The sequence below is a fragment of the Xiphophorus maculatus genome, chromosome 22 (assembly GCF_002775205.1).
Source record: "Xiphophorus maculatus strain JP 163 A chromosome 22, X_maculatus-5.0-male, whole genome shotgun sequence".
Classification (NCBI taxonomy): domain Eukaryota; kingdom Metazoa; phylum Chordata; class Actinopteri; order Cyprinodontiformes; family Poeciliidae; genus Xiphophorus; species Xiphophorus maculatus.
This window is the reverse complement of record NC_036464.1, coordinates 15612823-15633861: the sequence shown is the minus strand read 5'-3', so window position 1 is coordinate 15633861 and position 21039 is coordinate 15612823. Positions and strand designations below refer to the sequence as shown.

General features: G+C 38.3%; 2 protein-coding genes across 3 annotated transcripts in view; one reads left to right on the top strand and one right to left on the bottom strand.

The window, feature by feature from the left end:
* Positions 1 to 848: 848 nt before the first annotated feature.
* LOC102216402 (annexin A4-like) lies at positions 849 to 10123 on the bottom strand. 2 transcript variants are annotated; one of them, XM_023327925.1, is made up of 15 exons: positions 10016 to 10123; positions 7635 to 7925; positions 6810 to 6892; positions 5850 to 6209; positions 5667 to 5754; positions 5269 to 5363; positions 4894 to 5007; positions 4690 to 4780; positions 4376 to 4455; positions 4220 to 4276; positions 3942 to 4035; positions 2706 to 2801; positions 1891 to 1949; positions 1595 to 1717; positions 849 to 1486 (listed from the first exon to the last, which is right to left on the bottom strand). In XM_023327925.1, exons 2-15 carry the CDS (start codon positions 7921 to 7923, stop codon positions 1427 to 1429), a joined length of 1689 nt encoding a protein of 562 aa, XP_023183693.1. In that variant the 5' UTR covers positions 7924 to 7925; positions 10016 to 10123; the 3' UTR covers positions 849 to 1426. The 2 variants fall into 2 exon arrangements, with proteins under 2 accessions (XP_023183693.1, XP_023183694.1); XM_023327926.1 differs by having other exon boundaries at positions 5850 to 6041.
* Positions 10124 to 13462: 3339 nt separating this feature from the next.
* The window catches only part of LOC102238207 (zinc finger CCHC domain-containing protein 24), a 42162-nt gene continuing 34585 nt past the window's right edge, over positions 13463 to 21039 (top strand). Inside the window, exons 1-2 of the mRNA XM_005801596.2 lie at positions 13463 to 13969; positions 19681 to 19881. Of these exons, the coding sequence (XP_005801653.1) occupies positions 13730 to 13969; positions 19681 to 19881 (441 nt within the window). The 5' untranslated portion in view covers positions 13463 to 13729. The remainder of the gene's footprint in view (positions 13970 to 19680; positions 19882 to 21039) is intronic.

The window sequence follows — 21039 nt, the reverse complement described above, 5'->3', positions numbered from 1 at the left end:
CTCACCATTATTGACTGTAGTGCAGAGTCTTCCTCCACACTTCTGTAGCCAGCCAAGCGCAGTGGCCAGTCTTTGTAGCCAGGTGTGTTGAACAGCATTTTAAGTGAAGTCAATTAGGGTTTCTTTAAAAGTCAAAAAAGTTCACTGAACAGCCACACAAGTTGGCTTCAGATAAGAAAGATGGACAAAATATTTGTATGTGTTGAGCAAAATGTGAAGAATTTAACAATAAAAAGCCCACTAGCTCCTGGCATTGATCTGAAAGCTTTCATCATTTAGCTGTACAGGCATTTTGTTGCCTGTACACATTTTAACCTTTGTTCACAATCAATGATCTAAAACACAACAAGGAATGATCCATATAAGGTCTGGAGAATGGAAAATTACATCTTGGGTGACACTGTAAAATTTTAAAATTACATCACTGCCCTCTGCTGGCAGGGAAATTCAACAGTGCACTGGTACTATCCGAGTAGCCATGGAAACACCTTGATAACTCAGTTTTTAAAGAGTATTCAGACTTTAATAGTTTCTCATTTATCAGGATAAGTTTATCAAATCTCTAAAGCTCTTACTAGCTGACAGGTTGTCAGTTCGTACTTCTAGTTACGCATCCAGGTTTTCTGTTGTTCTATTTTTGCTTGCAAAGTTGTATTTATCGGTGTTTCCATTTTTCTGCACATTGGCGCTAAAAGGGTTGGGATTCTATATTTTAAAACTTTTTGTCATTTTGCAATTTAAGCTTCACTGTGGAATTTGATATGTTTTGCAAACGCTATGTGTGACATCCCCAGTCTCTTCACAAACGCTTTAGCATATTTTGCATTAACAAAACAAACAGCACTGAGTTATTTTTTGAATTTGCAATTTATTAGTTGGCATGCCTAGTTTTACAGCAAACACTAACAGGCACACTGGCAACCCCCCTGAAATATCAGTTGCAAACACAACACAAATATAGTAAACAATAATGTGTAACTGGAGACAAATCACATATTAGATTATACATTTCCCAACATGACCCTGTACTTTGGTACTTCAGCATTTCTTGAAATCAAAAAACAAGATGATTTATGTTTAAAATTTCTTTTGACATGTAATCATAATGGCACACTTGTAATAAAAGTCCTTAAAAATATATAGCAAATGTTTATATTTCAGATTTCAAAATATATACGTCATAGTAATAAACTATTTGAAAATCCTGAAAATATATGGCAAATTAAAAAAAAGTCTACATAGAAAAATAAATTGTTACAGGTGCTGCTGTGTAAGTGTAGCGTTTAGAAGCATTGGCATGGTGAGCAGGTATGTCATTTTGGATATAATTCATACAGAAGAGGCAGGAACATGATATTCATAGAAACATCTTGACTTTGCAAATGCACCTGACTGCTCATGGTCTACTGCAGGCTATGTCTCCTCTTCAATCATTGCCACCGCAGAGCTTAATCAGCAGCTTCCTGTAGTCTCCTGATGTGTCTCCCTGTTAATTAGAAGTATAGCAAATTAATGCTGATGTGCATCTTGCAAAAGCATTGCATTTAAAAAAAATAAATAAATACAATATTTCTGAATGAGGATAAGTACTTACATGGATGTGTGTGTACAGCGATTTTCCGTAGTTCTTAACATATTCCTGACGGATATCCAGCATGTCAATCTCCGAACGGGAGACCATAATCCGGATCAGGGTTCTGTCTTTAGTTCCAGCTCCCTACAAGAGTTCCATATTTACACATACTTAGATAAGTATTTGGACAAAATATACATACAGACATAACTCAATAAATTAGGATAGTATAAAAGTATATTTGTTTCAGTAATTCTAATTGAAAGGTGAAATTCATATTTAATTTTTAATGATTTGATTATTAATGTTTGCTGTACCTTCATGGACTTGTAAAGTCTCTCTGCGAAGTAGCCTGGTGTATTTTTAATGCACTTCACTGCAAACAGAAACATCAATTATTAGCAATAAAAAACAAAAATGCTCAACACAGCATACACAAAGAGAAAACCAGACTAAAACACATCACGCAAGACACAGCAAAAATAATTACTACGGGATAACAATAAGAAAAACAGATAAAGGAAAATAAGTGAAACAGCCTGGGGGAAACTATTTTTCTTTTAAAAACATGCATCTGATATGTTAATTTCTACAATGGAATATCTATCAAGATACAAGTGAAATGAAATGAAGCAAACCAACAGCACCAGAACATAAACACACGAGTGAATGTAATCCTAATAAAATGTGATATCAATATTCAAATAAGTTACTGTACCATAAACCTTATAAATGTTTGCAAAATCAAAAAGAAAACAGATTATTAGCATTTCCCAACATTTTTAACATCAAAAGTAGGTCATGGGCTGTAAAATATTAAAGCTGGAATGAACATAATATTTGTGCAGCCATTTTAGCAGATAAATGTTCCATCAAACGTAATATGGTACACTTAAAAAACAACATATCTAATTTATGGAAAAATACAGACAGCTGTGGTTGCCAGAATTTTATTGTATTTGTACTGTAGTTGTCGGTATTTTACCGTAAGTTAGAGACGTCTTTCTCTCTCTTTTTTTTTAAAATGTAGTCTTCCATGATAATACAGGAGGGAAAAAGGGGATACCGCCTCCATACAGCACTGAAAGGGTGTCAGGAAAAACTCAAACCGGTGAGAATGCATTCTTCTTACCCACTGCCAACATGCCGCTCTCGAGGTCTCCAGACATCTCTCTGTTGATGCTTTTCTCGATATCTCTGCCACACATCTTCTGGTATTCATAAAACACTACACACACAAAACACACACACTGAATCAGAAATATAGACATTAAAGTGGAGATTTGAAGGGATGTAAAACAAATGACATTTTTAATGTTATTTGGGTGTTTATGTCAGGACCCAATTCTAACTAAATTAGAAACTCATTTGGAACTGGAATTCTTAAGTAATGCCATAAAGCATTTAATTATGTTTTTATAAGCCAATTATAAAATATATATTATTTTATTTTGGTTTTCCAAGCCTGAAGTTGTAAATTTTACCTTCCAATGTAGTCACATTTAAGAGAACCTCTACTCTAAAAGCAGAGAAATGGGCCGACAATAAATGTCCGACATCATGGGGCTGAGATTTTGACGGATAAATTGCATGTATTAACAGGCCTGGCTGACTGTTACATTACTTTGTGTCAGAGGTGAGAGTTTTAATCAGCCTTGATCCGTTCAAAGTATGACTCAGCTGTGCTGCGGAAGGGATGCCCTTAAAAGCTGCCGAGTAGCAGCTCTCAAAGTCTGCACTTCAGCACCTCTGCCCCACCAGTTTGAGAAGAGAGCTACTGTCCAGGGTTCTTTATGAATTTTAACAAAAGCATAGAACACATTTTCACAAGAAGACTGGGCAGCTTGTAAACATGGGAATAATGGCTCTCGAATGTCTTTTTATGTTTTTGTACGTTTACCTGGATTGTGTTTAAGGGACACAACAAATACTTTCTTGCAAAAGTACCAATATATAGCAAAAGTTTTCACATCTTGTCACATCACCACAAATTTTAATGCCACTTATGGGCAGTTTGTGTGAAACATCAGTACATGGTTATGCATTCAGTTATATTAACAAATGTAGAGAAAAAAAACAGTCTACCAGCTTTGCACTAAACTCGTGGTTTTCTTGTAAGCCAGACTTCCTTAATAATCAATCATAATTATGCATAAAAATATATTCAGGGATATGAGATGAAAAGGAACTAAATGCATACAAACTCCACACTTCTCAGATTTTTGTCAAAAATGAAAAGAAATCGTGTGCTTTTTCTTTATATTGATACATCACAGAAAATCCCAATAAAATGCATGGACGTTTAAGTATGTTATGTGACAGAATAGTTTAACAAAAAGATATATTCTATTAGGTATTGTTTTTGTACCTGTTCGGAGATGTGGTTTGCTTCTTGCACACAAAATGGCATTGAATTTGGACTCATCTGTTCCAAGTTTGTTTTCTCCAGCAGCATACAGTGCCTGCAGCATAAAAAATGGCACATGTATGTAGAATCATGTGCAAATGGCAGTGCTGACCAATTGGAAAGGATTGATCCCAGTCTATTTTTTTCTAACCAAGAAACAAGTAGGAGGTAAATTGTAATCTGTTGGCAGTTTCATGCAGAGTACAAACAGTAATCCCCAACATGAGATCAGACTTCACCTGAGCATCTTGTTGAGCCAGACTGACATCAATATTCTCTCTTTCATCTCGATTACCCTGCAAGATACAAAACGGCAATACACTCATTAGATTTGACACAGTTAGGGCAACAGAGCAGCTGCAAAGTTACATAAGTCATTTACAACACAGCTGTACCTGAGCCAGAGAGATCAGGAGACGACAAAAGTGGCCTGAGGTATCGCTTTTAATGGCATCTTCCAGGGATTTCTTATAGCCTGAAAAGAAGAAATTAGACAATGAATACAATCAACCTGTAGCTATGGCAAGCAGATATGGTTCCTGACCCGATTCATATTTTTCCACCAAGACTGGAATATTTTGATGTTTCACTCATCTTTCAACATTTAATCATTCACTTTTCCCCGTTTCACAGATATTAATTATTGTGATTGTGCATATTGAACTGTATTATTAGAAAGCCGCATATTCACAGTCCTGACGTCTCTTACTTTCTTTGTAAATCCGGTTTATTTCTTTGATTTCAGCATTGGAGCGTGAGGACAAGATCTCTATCATGCAGGCTTCGTCAGTTCCAGCTCCCTGTGAGGAAGAACAGAGCAATAAATAAACTTTTTTTTCCTTCCAGAACAGTTTCCAGCATTTGAGGGCAAATTAACTCAGTGGAATCATCATATATCTTTCTGAGTACTTACCTTCATAGCACTGTGGAGTTCAGAGGCGTCCAACTCAGCAGGGCTTTTCAGCATGGCCATGACCAGGTTCCTGAAGTCTCCAGAAAGCTCTGAATGCAGATCTTTAATCAGGTCCTGGAAGTGGAAAAGAATTTTAAATGACTCACAACCCTCACGAGCTGGAAGCTCTGTGGTCAAGTCAACCTTAAGGATATTGGATCTTCCCTCCATTTTACTAATAACACCAGCAGCAGATGTCTGTCTGTCGCTCATTTCAGTTGAATGGACTTGGAGCCATGTCTGTTACTATGTTTGTAAATGGTGTCAACTATTTTTAAAGGAGGCTATTCTAGAAAGCAGCCCTATAATAATAATAACCACAAACAGAAACATTACCTTCCCGTAGGACGTTTTGTAGGATCTGAGTAAAGGTACCCGCTGCTTATTGGAGCGACTGCCCAGCAGGTCGATTATGGCCTGCTCGTCAGTTCCTGCACAGACAAGTTGAAAATGTAATGCTAGGCTCAAATCAGACAGAAAAATGGGGCCTGATAACATTTTATATTCTAGTTTTACACACAATATAGCATTAATGCATTTTTTTTTACACACTAATCTGTATGTCAAAAATATTTAGATATTTATAGACAGAAGATTTTTCAGCAGAGGAAAAAACAGCTTCCAAGTTCCACTACCAATGTTACTATCATTTACAGCAGGAATATCAACATAATCTCAGGTATTATTTAATATTTCTGTACAGTGTGATTAGGGCATCAGCCTACAAAACTCACCAAAGCCCTTCATAGCTTTCCTAAGGACCTCCACATCTTTCAGCGGATCAGCTCCTGGGAAGTCTTTGATTGTTCCCCTGAATACTCCCTAATGTAAAAGTACAGAAATCAAGATTTGTATGTAAAAATGTTTGCATGCAACAGACAAATCAATTTATTTTTCTTTTTTTTGGCATCCCTTACATTGCTGGATGGAGCGACTGGCATGGCTCCTCCTCCATAGGCTGGCATTGATGGATTTGGTGACGGGGCTCCTCCATAGCCAGGCATGGGTGGGTTGGGTGACGGTGCTTGGGGGTATCCGGGCATCGTCTGTCCAGGCTGACCGGGATAGCCCATCCCAGGATACTGTTGTTGGGGCATGGTGCCTCCTGGCTGTGGGTACAGGCCACATGACTGTAGGTTAGGATAGAGGGCACTGCTTTCACCCACATGGGGGGCAGGTGGGTACCCTCCCGGTGCAGGTGGGTACCCCCCCGGTACTTGGGAGAGCATGGATGAGTTTGGAGTAAATGCCCCCATTCCAGCAGAGATCTGGTTGGCCTGTGAAAGATTGGCATTTAAATTAATAATGTTATAATTAGTCTTGGTTTATTTATTGCAGAGAATGTGTAGCAGTTCACACCTTGTTTGCATCAGTAACACATATCAGTGTCTTAAATTATGGATTAATCCCACAGAAGAGAAACTTAGGTTATTGTTTCTCCTGTTTTTTTGTTGTTGTTGTCGGGGTATTAATTTATATGAGTTCTGGGCATCCAAAGTGTGATCATGCTAATTAAATACACTTTTTGCAGAAAATGAGAACCAAAACAGACAGAGATGATAAAAACAATGCAGGAAAGAGAAAAGAAGCATCAGATTAATGGGGAAATATGCATTAACGAGACTTTAGCACATGACTGATTTTCATGCAGTAGAACAAGAGGAAAGTTGGCAAAGAAAACTGCAATGCTGAGAACTTTAGGGAGCATACTTCTGGGGTAAAATAAATCTTACCGTTAAATGTAAGAGCATCAGTTTCCACTACAGGGTGTGCAACTCAGCCTAACTGCAATACTTAATGCAATAACCTGAATATGGTGCATTACAAGTTTATTTTAACAAATGTATGTTTAATTAACACTTGAGGGCTAAACTCACCATGCCTGCATTGTATCCAGGGTTGGGATAGCTGCCAGGAGCAGTGGAGGGATATCCACCAGAGGGGCCGCCTCCCCACGTGCCTGCAACAAAAAGTAAACATGCAAATGTATTGTGGAGCAAAGTGCCCAATAAAGTTGAAGGACATCCTCCTCAGTGGATTTACAGCTGTTCTGTTTGTTTATATCTTGATGTAAGAGTGCTGGACAGAGAATGGGAGCAGTATGTGAACTGTGGACAGCAGGATTTACCTCTCTTAGCAACAGCAGAGATGTTTGCTTTTGAGGGAAAACCCAGACTAACAAAGGGTCTTGTCTCATGACTATTGTTGCCTGTAAACACAACTTAGCTTACAAATTCTGCCTGAAATGTCCCAAAACTTGAGCGCGATGTATTCTAGAAAATACACTTACTTCCTTTATTTAATATCCCTTTGCGATCAAAGTATATTTGAATTTGAATTTCTAAAGACATAGATAATACAATCTAATTCCTTCACATGTATACTGCCAGAGTTTTAAATTACTTTAATCTTTTACGTTAATAGACAGTTATAACAGTTCTATTAACCAATGTATTGTGGCGTGGTTATGTTATCCATAACTTAAAAAAAGGATGCCTTATGAGTAGACAGCTAGGGAAAATGAAACACTCCCAACAGGTTATAACAGAATTTAACTTCTACTTTACAAAAAGGATAAAGTATTTTTGAGCTGTTCTTATAATTGTAAGATGATTTTTTTAACGCAATTATGCAATCTTGTAATTCTGAAGTCAACCAACTAAAAAAAAAATTTATTTTTTTTTCTTAAAATGTTTGCTTACCTGTGGGTAATGGTGATGGGTAGGCTCCAGCCTGAGGAGGATAGGAACCAGGCTGCGGAGGATACGCACCGGGCTGCGGAGGGTAGCCTCCTGCTTGGGGAGGGTAGCCTCCCGCTTGGGGAGGGTAGCCTCCTGCTTGGGGAGGGTAGCCTCCTGCTTGGGGAGGGTAACCTCCTGCTTGGGGAGGGTAACCTCCTGGCTGAGGTGGGTAACCTCCAGCTTGGGGAGGGTAAAACCCAGGCTGCGGTGGGTATGTGCCAGCTGGAGGGGGGTATCCTGGGTAGCTCATTGCTTTAAACACAGAAATGAAAAGCTAATGAAATATGATGCCTTGCAAAGTGTGAAAACATTTCACATTTGTGACATTAAAACTTTGTATTTTAATGTGGGGGATTTTATGCGAACAATGTGGAGCATTATTGTCAAATTACAGGCATGACATGCATAGTTTTAATTTATTTTGCAATTAAGTTTAAAGAGTGCCACCCATGATTTGTATTTAATCCTTTAACCACCTTTTTCTCCAATCATTTCTGAAAGTCTTGGAAAATGTCTCTACTGGCTTAGCACATTTAGATAAAAAAAAGAAACTTCCATCCCAGTCTTAAGTCTTTTGCAACCTCTGACCAGCTTCCACTACTCTGATGAAGAAAAGCCCCCTCCCAGCATGATGCTGCCACCATCGTGTTTCACATCGGAGTTGGTGTTGTCAAGGGAAGTACAGTGCTAGGTTTTGCCGCACAGCATTTTCAATATAGGCCACAAAGTTTTATTTCGGTCTCATTTAACCAGAACATCTTCCACATACATGGCCAACTTTGGAATTCTTAATTCTGTTTGAAAATCTTCCACAAGAAGTAAATTTGTGGAGAAGTGGTCCTGTTGACAGACTCCTAAACCTGAGCTGTGGATTTCTACTGCTCCTCCAAGGTTCCTGTGGGCCTCTTGGTTGGTTCCCAGATTATCGGTCTTCTTGCTAGATGATGAATTGAGCTGTGTTCTGCTAGATGTTCAAGAAATTGTTTTCTAACCTAATCCCCAATATTACTTTAAACATTTCCATAACTTTTACCCTGACCAGTTTGCTGTGTGCCTTCATATTCATGATGATGTTTGTTCATTAATTTTATCTGACAAACCTTCACAGAACAGCTGTGTTGATACTGAGATTAAATGACATGGAGGTTGGACTCGATTTACTCACTTTGTTCTGAAGGCAATCTTATGCCCAGTTTATGTCTGGAAACTGCCATGTCTTTAGCCTAGAGGTGTGCCGATTGATCGGTTACTGATCATAATTGGCCAATTTCCGTGAAAAAGTATAGGATTGGTGATCACCAATCACTGTCTTTTGTTCATAAATTGGTTTACCAGGAAGTATCAGTGACTGAAGAACACTTATTGTTATGTAGCATTCAAGTCATTTTAAATACAAGGAGGTAGTAACAAGTAACTGGAAATATCTTTCTCCCCAATTGGTTTTATTTATAGAGTACATATACATATGTACTATGCATGCACCGGTGAAAGGTTTGACTCTATATGCAGGCAGCTGGAGTGAAAATATTCGAGTAAAGAGGAAAGAGAAAGTTTAATTTTAGTTGCATTTGGTAAGAGAAGTTTGTGCTCCACTGGACTAAATTGTTCCATGGTAAAACTGACCTCATTGCAGACAGTCTTCAGCTTTGCATTCCCAGTAGAAAAAAAAAAAGTTTGAATAACCCCACAAAGCAAATAAGATATTCAGTTAAATAAACACACTTAAACCAGATGACATAAAGCTGATAACAGCCTCTACTGTTCCTCCGGGGCTTTCAAGGATAGTAACATTTGAAGTGTATTTATAGCTTCTACAAATATTAAATTACTTTCCAAACTCCAGTTGGTGGCTTTCAAGTTACACAGCTAGTATTTACTGCTGTTTAAATGTTTTATCGAAAGAGTACAGGCATACAGTTTGCAGACACAAACTCTTCAAGTTCAAACAGATCTAATATATCCTGCAAGATGTCAATAGAACAAGCCTCGGGCCTTTACAACCTTTCTACTGTGGAGGAGACAAGCTAGCAGATTCACTTTAATCTACCTACCCTCTTCGGCTACGTAGCCTTGTTATAAGTATCTATGTAAATTTGCCAACTCTAAAACAAAGAACCACTGTAGTCTTAGCATGAAAGAGGTGCTGCATAAAGCTGAAGCTATGGCAACTACGTGTCTTGGCTAAAGGAAGTAACACAGGCTAACCAACAACGTCAAGAATGCAGGAGTAGTAGTACACTAAGCAGATGGTCGACACACAAACAGATTTACTCTCCATAAAGCGTAATACTGAGTACCATTAGTTCTGATATTATATTTGAATTAACTTAGCAAGTGCTTACTTTGTGTCCGTTTCTCTTCTCTTCCTGGAGTGAGAATGTCTGCTGGGGTGAAGCAGTGTGTCAAACCTTAAAGGGTGGGTCTCAAATTTTCCATGTAGGGGAGCCGCCCATCCCTGTAATGACGTAGCTTTGACACGCCAACTAACAGCGTGAAACCAAGCAGCAGTGACATCGGGGGAACATCATGACGTACTCTGTTGTTGCGCTATGTCCACTTTTTTACAGGATCCATGCCCAAGGTATAGACCTGGGTATATTGGAGTATGTTGGCCACATGGATTTTCCGCCCTTCAGACAAAAATAATCCATTGTTACACAGATCAGGTGATTCGTCTAAATGTAATAAAAGATGTCACCATGCTATTTTTAGTCAACACCGTTGGAAAATGTGCACAACAAGCCAAACGTGTTCCTGCTCAAATGTACATAAGTATGAGTAATGACAGATACATGTAGACAATATGAGAAAGAAGTCTTGGGGGTTTTGCTATTTAAGGCTTTAAGCCTCACTGTGTCCCATTCTTGGCTGGGAAAATATATTTTATCTTTTTTTACATAGCTTATCTAAGATAAATAATTAACTGAGTTCTACTTTATTGACATGTTTCTTAACGTCTTTCCTCATGGCTGTGGCTCATTGAGGAAGAGTGTTAGGATAAGGAGTAGTGCTACAAGCCTTATGGTAAATTTGATGTATTCTTTTGATTGACCTTAGATGTACTAAGTGGAAAAGACTTATGTTTGCGTAAATATTATTGGTTCCATTTATTGTTTTTGATTGAAATTATTGTAAATATTGTTTCCTTGTTTTATGATCGCTCCCTTTCTTAGTTTCTTCCTGAGGTTCACTGAAGGTAGTCTGGGTACAAAAGGCAGCTAGAAGTTGTCAGTGTGTGATGTTGTTGGTGAACACATGACATACTGTTTGATAAAATCAATCCACCACAAATTTTGTTTTATTGTCATGCTTCTCTATTAAACATTGAGACACCACCGGTGTCTCAAAGGTGTTTCGGCCCTGCAGAAACTGAGAATGTCCAAAGTACTTACAAATAGCTAATTCAGTTGTAAGCTTACGACTGAATTAAAATCTGTTATACCAGTAAAATCACAGAAAACATTGTCTCAAGGCACTCAATGACAAGAAAAGCCGGGGAATTGTTCTTTAAGTTTGGTCTAGTGTTGTTGTTGTTGTTTTTTTTTACACAAATCCCCACACAGGTCTAATTCTGTTTCAGCTAGATTCGCCACAAGAGGGAGCTCTTTCAAAAGTTTTCTCTTTCATACGCTATGCAACGTCTCATATGGTCTGTAACCATTCGGTTTTCTGAATGCATGCAGGGAAAACCAATAAAAAAATATAGCCTACGTGACAGAGAACTGTAACTCCTTAATTGATACTGCCTGTATGATTGTTGGACTGAGTGGTCATTGCTAATCTTACATGAAGATATCTTCAGAAAGCATGAATGAATAGAAAAGAATGAATAATTATAACCAGAAACTGCCCAAAGCATAAGCAAACCAAGCTGCTGCTTTGGGTCTCCAGGCCTGCAGAGGGTTCTCAGGAATGCCCAAATGCTTACAGAGTACAGGTTTATAAACATCAAATTGTTGTTCTGACTTTGAAAAAATTAGCCTACACTTGACATTTTATAAATATAAAAAAAAAACATAAACAATTTGATATGTAAGAGAGCTTAAAAATGCTGAAAGATGGCCCTGGGTTTGAATTGTTTGCCTGTTCTCCTCATGCATCCCTGGGTTTTCTCTTGGTACACCAACTTCAACTCCAAAAACATGCATAGTGGGCTAACTGGCCTCTTTAACTTGCCCATAGGTGTGGGGGTGTGCATGCATTGTTGTTTGTCTGGTGTCTCTCAGTGTTTTACTGTGATTGACTTCCAATCTGTCCACGGTCCACTCTGTCTCTTAACCATTGATCTCTGGAGATAAGTTTTTTGCTAATATGAGCCGTTGTATGTACAGTCTAAAAGCTAACAGGAGGAGCAACCTTTGAAACAACTCTTTTTTCCATTTAGGATCGTTTCACTTAATGCAGAAGCTTGTCACTTAAATAGCTTTGCAGTGCAGTGTTTCATGCATGGGGTGGAGGACAGTGACCAGGAGTGATGTTAGTTTGGCTACAGTTCTCCGGTGACACACCAACTGCACTGGGTCGAGGGGACATCCCTGCACAGATATGCCCTTCCTGATCAGCTTATCCAGTTATTTCCACTCAGCTGTTGATAAGAAGACCACAGAATAGATTACTGATGCCAGAGCAGAAACGAAAGGTGTTCAGCAGCGTTCATGGACTCCAAAATACCTCAGTCTCCAAAACCCAATTTAAAAAAAAAAAAAAGGCATTTAGAGATAAACTTTCCAATGCATTTAAATTCTTGTAGAGAAAAGAAAAATCACAGATCTATCAATTACAGAAAATCATCCAGCTTTTGTAAATTTTGATGTGATTCACACCCTTCCAAAGTTCAACCATCTCATCCTTCAGAACATGTTCCCTAGCGACTCAGGGATCACCAGTTTCCTTTGTCAATTGTGAGATTGGTCTGATTGATTTCAGTTAATGAATGAATGAATGAATGAATGAATGAATGAATGAATGAATGAATGAATGAATGAATGAATGAATGAATGAATATACTTTTTTAATCCTGTAGAGAGAAATTCACATATTTCAGTTCAACCTGTAAAAACATTTAGGCAACCCTTCACCCAGAGAGGGACTGCCACCCTTCAGTATGATACTATTCATTTTTTAAGCTTATACTTTAAGTTAGCTTATTTCTACAGGTTAGTAAAATTGAACTTCTATGAAAAATATTGCAGTTACAGAGTGGCCCAGCCAGACTTCAGACTTGAATCCATTGAGGTAGCTCAAGATTGGCAAGGAGGCTTTCCAGCTTACAGCAATATTTCCCAACCCTGGTCCTTAAGGCACACTGTCCTACATGTTTTAGAGGTTTCCCTGCTTTAATGTGCCTGATTCAACTGATTGCAGTTCAACAAATGCCTGTTAATCAGTCATCAGTGGAAGTCAGCTGGATTTCCACTGATGACTGGACTGAAGCAAGGAAATACCTAAAACATGCAGGGCAATGTGCCTGGAGGACCAGGGTTGGGTAAACGCTGCCTTACAGCTTATTGTAAATAGCAAATATAAAACATCAATATGTCAGTGGAAACAATTAAGTCAAACCCCTGAAACTATAGAGTTGTCATGTCTTTAAATATTTGTCCATATATATTTCAGAGATGTAAAAAAACAACTCAGATCAAATCTGATTTAGTTAAGATTTTCATTTATTGCTTCATCTACCAAAACGTGTATGAAAACTATACTTCAAAGAATATTGATACACTTTACGCTGATTGGCTGTGCGTCTAAGATGACGCAGAGCGCACTCATTGAATATTCAAAAAGAGCGTCTCTGCCCTGCTGCATTAAAGTCGGATAGCGGACCATTGGGAGAAAAGGAAAAGTTTTAATTCTGAGATGTTAGCACAATGACTTTTTAGTAACAATCATATGGGACGAGGCTCCCCGGCGTGAGGAGGGCAGGGTGATTTACAGGAAGAAGCGACACCGACTGCCGGGGCAGGGTGAACGGGACAGCGAGAGAACTTGGGAGAGTTGAGACGAGTGCAACAGTCAGCGGTGGAAAATCCAGCTTGCGCCTATTGATTTGAAAGATGAGCTTGCTGTCTGCCATAGATACGAGCGCCTCCGTGTACCAGCCCGCGCAGCTTCTCAACTGGGTCTATCTCTCCCTGCAAGACCCCCACCAGACCAGCGCCTTTGACGCGTTCAGACCCGAACCCAACTCTTCCCACACGGATCTCAGCTTCAGCAAGATTCCCGCAGCGGCGGACCTGAGCACTTCCCTGAACTCCAACTATCTCAACAACTTTTTCCAGCTGCAGCGCAATGAGGTGAAACATGCTCCGCAACACACAGATCTGAGCCTGTTTGCGATCATGTCAGCTGAACTGTGTGGGCAGCAAAATGTTCCAGGGGGTTTCTAGCAGGACGGCTATGCGGAACATCATGCATACACTTTTTATAATTACTGTTTGGTGGACAGCTGTAGAATATGCCTTTAAACAGTATTAGCTATTAAAATATAATGTTTATATTTATTTACAGGGCCGGCCCTATTGTTTTTTGGGCCGCACTAAACACTGTCAGTCACTGGAGCTCCACTAATGGCACCCATGTTTAAACATTGATGCATTACACATCAAACTTGGCCATTGTTATAGCAGTTTGGTAACAGGTGGGGCATATAAACCACAAGGCTACTTCGTAAACGTTAACCTATGCAACATAAAATATTCTACTTAGTAAAAATTTCCTACAGTCTGACTACATTATTTTACATATAGATACCTGTATTAAACACCCAAAAAACTATTGTAAACCTGACCTGTGCTAGTACTCTCTAGTACTCCAAAAACCCCCATTGGTTTTGGAGCAGCTGCTTTGATTTGGGGCCCTTTAAAAAATCACAGCTCGATTATTGTCATCTTTATATTCATAGTCACTTATTTATGCATTATGCATCTAAGATCATTATTATTGTTGTTATTGTACAACAATAGAAATAACTGTGTCAGTTGTGTGACCATATGCTGTCTGTTGCCCACTCTTGGGGCCAATACTTAGTTTTTCTATGCCTTAAGTTGATTATTCACATTTTATAAGAGAGTTATTTCATGAAACTTAATGCAATACATATATATATATATATATATATATATATATATATATATATATATATATATATATATATATATATATATATATATATATATATTACTCTAAAACTGGATCCCTCTAAATCCACAGAAATAAATCTGGTAAAATTATGAAAACTTTGAGATGCTCACATCATAACATGAAGATTTTTTGTCATTCAAGCACACAAACTTAATTTACCCTTCTTTCCCCATCGTCAGTGAATAATCCCTTAAAGGGGTCCATTTTCTACATGCCAATATGTTTCAATTAAGGGTGAATTGGAAAATATTGAGTTAAAATATGCATTGCTTGGATATATTTCTGTGCTGCAGATGAAAATAGAGCTCCTCTCTGTCTGGAGAGAACTGGCCACTGCTGGGGTCTGCTGTCTCTCCCTCCTTCAAATAGACCAGGTTGTGCAAACAAAAATCTGTACTTGTTTACATATTGTCTATTTTTGTAGTTCTGTGTAATTTTAGGGACAAATATGCTTATAATGTGTACCGGGTGCTAATCTGATACTCCAGACCGCAGTGTGCAAAAAACAGCACCCAGGCAGGCAACCGCACCCCTAAACCTCAGCCCTGTAAACACACATGTGTACATGCAGCACGCCATTAAAAAACAATTACTTACTGAACATGCTAGTGCAAAAATATACAGCTATAAGTGTTAATTACACATCAGTTTAGTTTACCCTAGGTTAAGTTTTGGACACACCAAGTTTTGGACCTAGCATACTATAATACGGTACCCAGGTAGAGCTTTTTAACTCATTTAACATGAGAAGTGTGCAGGAAACTGCACTTTCACATTGCATATGACATGCAGTTGCTTGATTCTTTTCAACCCATATGGTTTTGAAGTGTTTTCAAACTGTGAGAACACACAGAGTCTGGAAACGGTTTAAAAGGTGGGGTCATTTTCAATTTAATGCACAGATCAAGCCAAGCGAAATAACCCACTGCAGACTGGTAATGGATGAGATGAGTAATGCTGAATGCTATTGTTTTTGCAGTCTAATTGGAGCGAGATTGGAATATATTGTTCCAACATGTATTCCACAGAAAATATCTGCTGTCAGTTTAGATTTAATATAAGCTAGTTTTTGGGAAAGTATTTAAATGAAACCTTTTAACCTTTCTCAACATTTTGTGCAAATCTAAATCATTCTACACATCAGTTAAATCCACTAGACGGCTCCATCCTGCTTGAAATATATCAGTGTTTGATTAACTTCCCCACATCACATTGTGACAACTCATCCTTTGGATCTGTTTAAACAGCCGCAGATGTGCGGGACTTGTTCAGATCTCTTTAGCACTTGCTTGAAGAGAGACGGTTCAGAGGTTTTTAAGCCTCTATTTAAAGGTTACAAGCAGTTAATGTATATCCTTGAGTAGATAACGCTCAGGATGTCTTAATTTAGTTTAAACCAAAATGATCAGATCCCAGAGGTTGAAGATAGCAGCTAGAGGAGACAGATTTGACTTCTTCAGTCTTAAATCAATTCCAGTCTCCAGAATGCCGTAGCAGGTTTATCTGATTGCCGTGATGAGAATCATGAAGCCATTGTCAAGTGTTCAGTGGGTTGTTGTTTACACAGAGACCAAAGATTATTTACACAGAAAATAAAGTTAGAGGGAGATGAGGCACCAAAGATCTTCTTGCATGAAACAAGTAATGAACATGTTAAACTTTTGAGATGAGGAGTCTGCGATTTCATAACTTCATTTGGTTTGGTTCTCTTTCTCAATACACAACAGATGAGACCACCTTGGAAATGTTATGCAGTTGCAACATCTGCTTGTTTGTGGCGATATCACAAGAAGCTGTCCAGTATGGCAAGCCATTAGTACATTTAATCGAAACCTATTTCTGATTCCTATTTGAACTATAGATATCTGAAATGAGAGTATCTCCTGGTACATGTTCAGACTGAGCATTCACATTACTAATTCTAGGCAGGACGGATATGTAGGTGCAACTGCGAGCCCAATACCCATGGAAAGTGTGAAGTTATTTGACCTTGGGAGAATGAGGTTTGATATGAGAGAAATATTGATTATAGCTAGAAATCAGATCCAATTCTGCAGCAGTGTAGAAAATAAAATGGAAAAAGAGCATATAGTGGGCTACTAGGGTTACACAGACACAGAGTGAGGACATAACATTTTCAGATCACACAAACGTCTTCTTTGTGTCTGCTCTATCTTCTCAAAGCTACAATTGCAACAGATGGGTGCTAAAACTGAGCTGGGTTCTACTAGTGGTCTCTTGCTAAAAGGGAGATTTTTCCTTTCCAGTGTTTCCACATGCTTGCTTGGGACAGGGGATTGCTGCAACGTTAAAAAAATTATTCAATTTACTAGCTATAGTCTATCTAGCTATATGTTCGTTTATTTGATGGTAAACCTTTTAACCAACTTGCGTAATAAACTGAGCCTGGTTGCATTTTCTCATTAGTAGGATTAAGATGGAATAATGTAATTGGATTTTAATCTGTTCATATAGTATGAGTGAAATGGAATGAATAAACTATATATTTATACTCATAAATGAGACGCTCATCTCCTACCATAGAAGGGTGCGTTTGATTTATTAACCATGGACAAGTTCTCTGAAACTGAACTCTGTATTAAATAACGTTGGGTCATTTGAAACAAAATAATTTTACATGATCTCTGACATCTTGTTATCTCTGTGCTAACCTAGTGCCACTACAAAGACTCTTCAGTTGTCTTTTTTTTGTTGTTGTTTTTGCATTTTCCAAAAATACCACATTAACTGGTGTTTATTTTGCTAGTTTTCTTTTATCATAAATGCATATGAATATTTGTAGTGGGGTAAATATTACATCTTACTTTCAAAATTATTCACAACAGTTAACATCATTTATTTAGATGTTAAATTGAATGTCTCAAGCTAGATTTATGTGTAGAATGATAAGAATTTAAACTCAGGAAGCTACAGCAGCTCTGTGTTTTAGTGAGACTAGATGAAATGCCTCCAATAGGAGAGTCTTAATTTCTCTCATTAGACACTTGGGACTTGACTTGGAAAAAAACAATTTAACAAGTCTTAATAAATTCTGGTCTAAGGAGTGTGTCAAACTGCCTGACTAGCTGCTAGTGCCAGAAGAAGATCCGATGGTCGAGAAAGTACAGCATTCACATTGAATCCCACTGAATGTTGTATTAAATTAATCAGGTGATAATATAGACATTTATTTGCATAATTATTGAGCCAAATAATGCGATTTGTATAGCTAAGCTGTGTTCCTGTATGGTGATAATCTGTATAAATTCAAATTAAAGCAGCTCAAACATTTAACTACATTTATTTCAGTTTATTAATAAAGCACAAATTCAAAATAAATATTCTCTCAAGGTACTTCACAAAAAAAAAATCAATTACATTCATTGACTTCAGATGTGATGCTTATAGAATTGTAATGTCGCGGTGCGGCACTTGCTCTTGGCAGTGAAAACCAAATCAGTTCTTCCAGAACCAGTAAAGATTCTGAAACTGCTCTGCTGGAAGACAGGTACAAGAGATTTAAGTCCTTTATAGCTGTTTTACAAAACCACACTAAAAAGATACTGAACTCTCCCTCTGAATGGCAGAGTGCTTCCTCTTTAGAGTTATCTCTTGTAGCCACTCACTCAGACACACAAACACACAAAATAAACAAACTCTCCCGCTCCATTAGCGGAGGTGTGTGAAATCTCTTTCTCTTGTGTAGGCAGATAATGGTTTGAAGCCAAACAGAGAGGGAAAATGTGACACATCATAAACAGAGCAAAGTTGTTTTGTGTAATTGTTAAAATAATTTCACAATGCTCTCCAAATTTTTCTAGTTACAGACGGCAGAGAATCGAAGAGGCTCCTGCCAGCAGAGAAGAAACACATGGCACATGGAAAACTCCAAGAAACTAAAGAGCTGTAACGTTTGATTTACAAAGGCTGCATGTAATAAATGAACATGAGTCTTAAGGCTGGAGCTGTTTAGCAAGACAATCTTACAGCCTCCAGATAAAGATTTGGCTTTCAGTCGTGGCAAAGCTGCCAAGGCTAAAGTTTCTTTGCTTTGCAACATTAAACACCAACAGTAACATTTCAAGCCAGACATAAACCTGAGTCTCGAGAGTTTCTTATTTCTTATGGCTGAGAGTCATAAGTAATAGTGAAAGTGTGGATTTCACTCTGTTTTTACTTGCAATTTGTGTATCACATATTTGCTATTTAGTTAAACTGCTCTGATTTAAGGCAGATGTCAAGCAAGGTTATCTATTGCTATGTTCCCTCAAGGTTAATGAGACTGCTTTGTGAAATATGTAAGCTTGCTCTAAAACTGGCCTACTTTTCCCGAGAAGCGGGTTGCTGTCTTGTGTTTTGTATTGCAATTTAACTGGGGAAGACAGGGATGGAGAGGAAAGGGGCTGCAAGCATTGCTTTCCCTGTTTTTAATATGCAGAGGGCATCCTCTATGAATTCACTGGGCCTGGTTGCATGCAAGGCTGTGTTCTGTCGCCGACAACAAACCGACAGAGGCTAGTTTACCGCCAACAGTGTGTGGTGACATTGCTGATGGCTGATGGCTCTATGGCTGGCCATAGAGAGCATGTCTCTCATCTTGTTTACAGTGAGTCATCCGTTGTAAAGCCCTGTCTTTCTCCGTGGACATGCTCAGTACTTTTCCAGTTCATAAGCACAGCTGGGCTCATCGCCAGATGTTCTGAATTAAATAAGAGAAATGGTCTTGGAGGCCTCACATGTTTTTCTCGCAGCAGAAAATAGAACCGTTAAATATGAAGTGAAAATCTGTTAAAGGAAAACAAAGACGGCACATTGTGTAAAAGCACTGTGTTGAATCGGAGTCTTGTCTGTTCCTGTTTTGTAGGCCATAAACAACAACGTTTATAAGAATGTATCTCCCTATGGATCGCTGAACAACATCGTGGATGGACTCAACTCCCTTACGGACCATTTCTCAGACCTTTCCCTTTCTTCAGAGCCGAGGAAACCCAACAAAAGACCCCCACCCAACTACCTGTGCCACCTGTGCTTCAACAAGGGCCATTACATCAAAGACTGCCCTCAGGTGAGACACACATGTACTCTGGTCTTCTAATGACACTTATATTATATATATAACAATGGATTTATCAATTGGAGGATATAGTTTTCCAGTACATACTTAGCAATATTACACATTTCATTAAAAAGTTAAGCATTCACATTTTGCCTTCCTACTATATAATGTATAGTATTGACACTCCTTGAACTTTACCACATTCTCTCATGTTAGAAACACACATTTCTATTTATATTTTAGTGAGATTTTATGTAATAGACTAACACAAAGAGATACATTGCTGAATAAAAGGAAAAGGATGCATGGTTTTCAATGTCAATTTGCAAATAAAATCAGAAATTGTGCTGAGCATCTGCCCCACGCCCCTGAGCCAGCATGTTTTAGGGTTATACACCTACCAGTTTTGAACATCTAAACTGAACGTTTTGACCCTTTTTCTTTACACACATAAGGTGAAGCTCCACTCCAGTTTCAATGCTGTTGCAGTCACCAACTGACTTTTATGTCTGCATTTAGCTACATCCATTTTCCTATCCTCTCCTTGCTTAATATGTGTCCTGTATCCACTATCATGCTAGTGCTAAACTGTAAACAGGGATTCTTGTAGTTTTTTTTTTCAGCAGTGACTTTATTCTTGTCCCTTCTCCTTTAAAGCCAGATATTTGACGTACACAATTTATGTTTGTCCTTAACAGACTCTCCCACCTGAACTATGGATCACTGTAGCTCCTCCAGAGTTAACATTCTGGCTCTACAGTATATCTGATTAATGCTCTCCTCTCCTCACCAAGCCTGTCAGATTATCTCCATATCTTTGTAGGTTTGCAGTTTTGTAGTCCTTTCTTTTTAGGGTGATTGGTTGAACTGTGCTCCATGAGAAGTTTTTGCTTGATGTATTGTTTTATTACATAACCGTGCTTTAGACATCTCTATAACACCACCTCAGACCTACCTGCTGTGTGCCTTTGTCTTTATTATTGTAGTTGTTCTTTAGTCTTCTCCAACCTCTGATGCCTTCACAGTTTTTTATTGATTAAACATGTGAACCTTTTCACAATTGAAATGAAATACATCAAGGTTTGTGGTTGTAACATGGCAAAAATGGGAAAAAGTCCAAGGGGTGTGAATACATTTGTAAAGCGCTGGCAGCCAATGATCTTGCTT

Bases quoted from the DNA above. Each gene is read 5' to 3' on its own strand.
- LOC102216402 (XM_023327925.1), bottom strand. From the start codon at position 7,923: ATGAGCTACCCAGGATACCCCCCTCCAGCTGGCACATACCCACCGCAG. The intron at 4,456-4,689 runs GTAAGAGACGTC...TCTTCTTTTCAG, and splicing joins AAACCGGATTTACAAAGAAA to GCTATAAGAAATCCCTGGAA. The intron at 2,802-3,941 runs GTACAAAAACAA...TTGTGTGTGTAG, and splicing joins CAAACCACATCTCCGAACAG to TGTTTTATGAATACCAGAAG.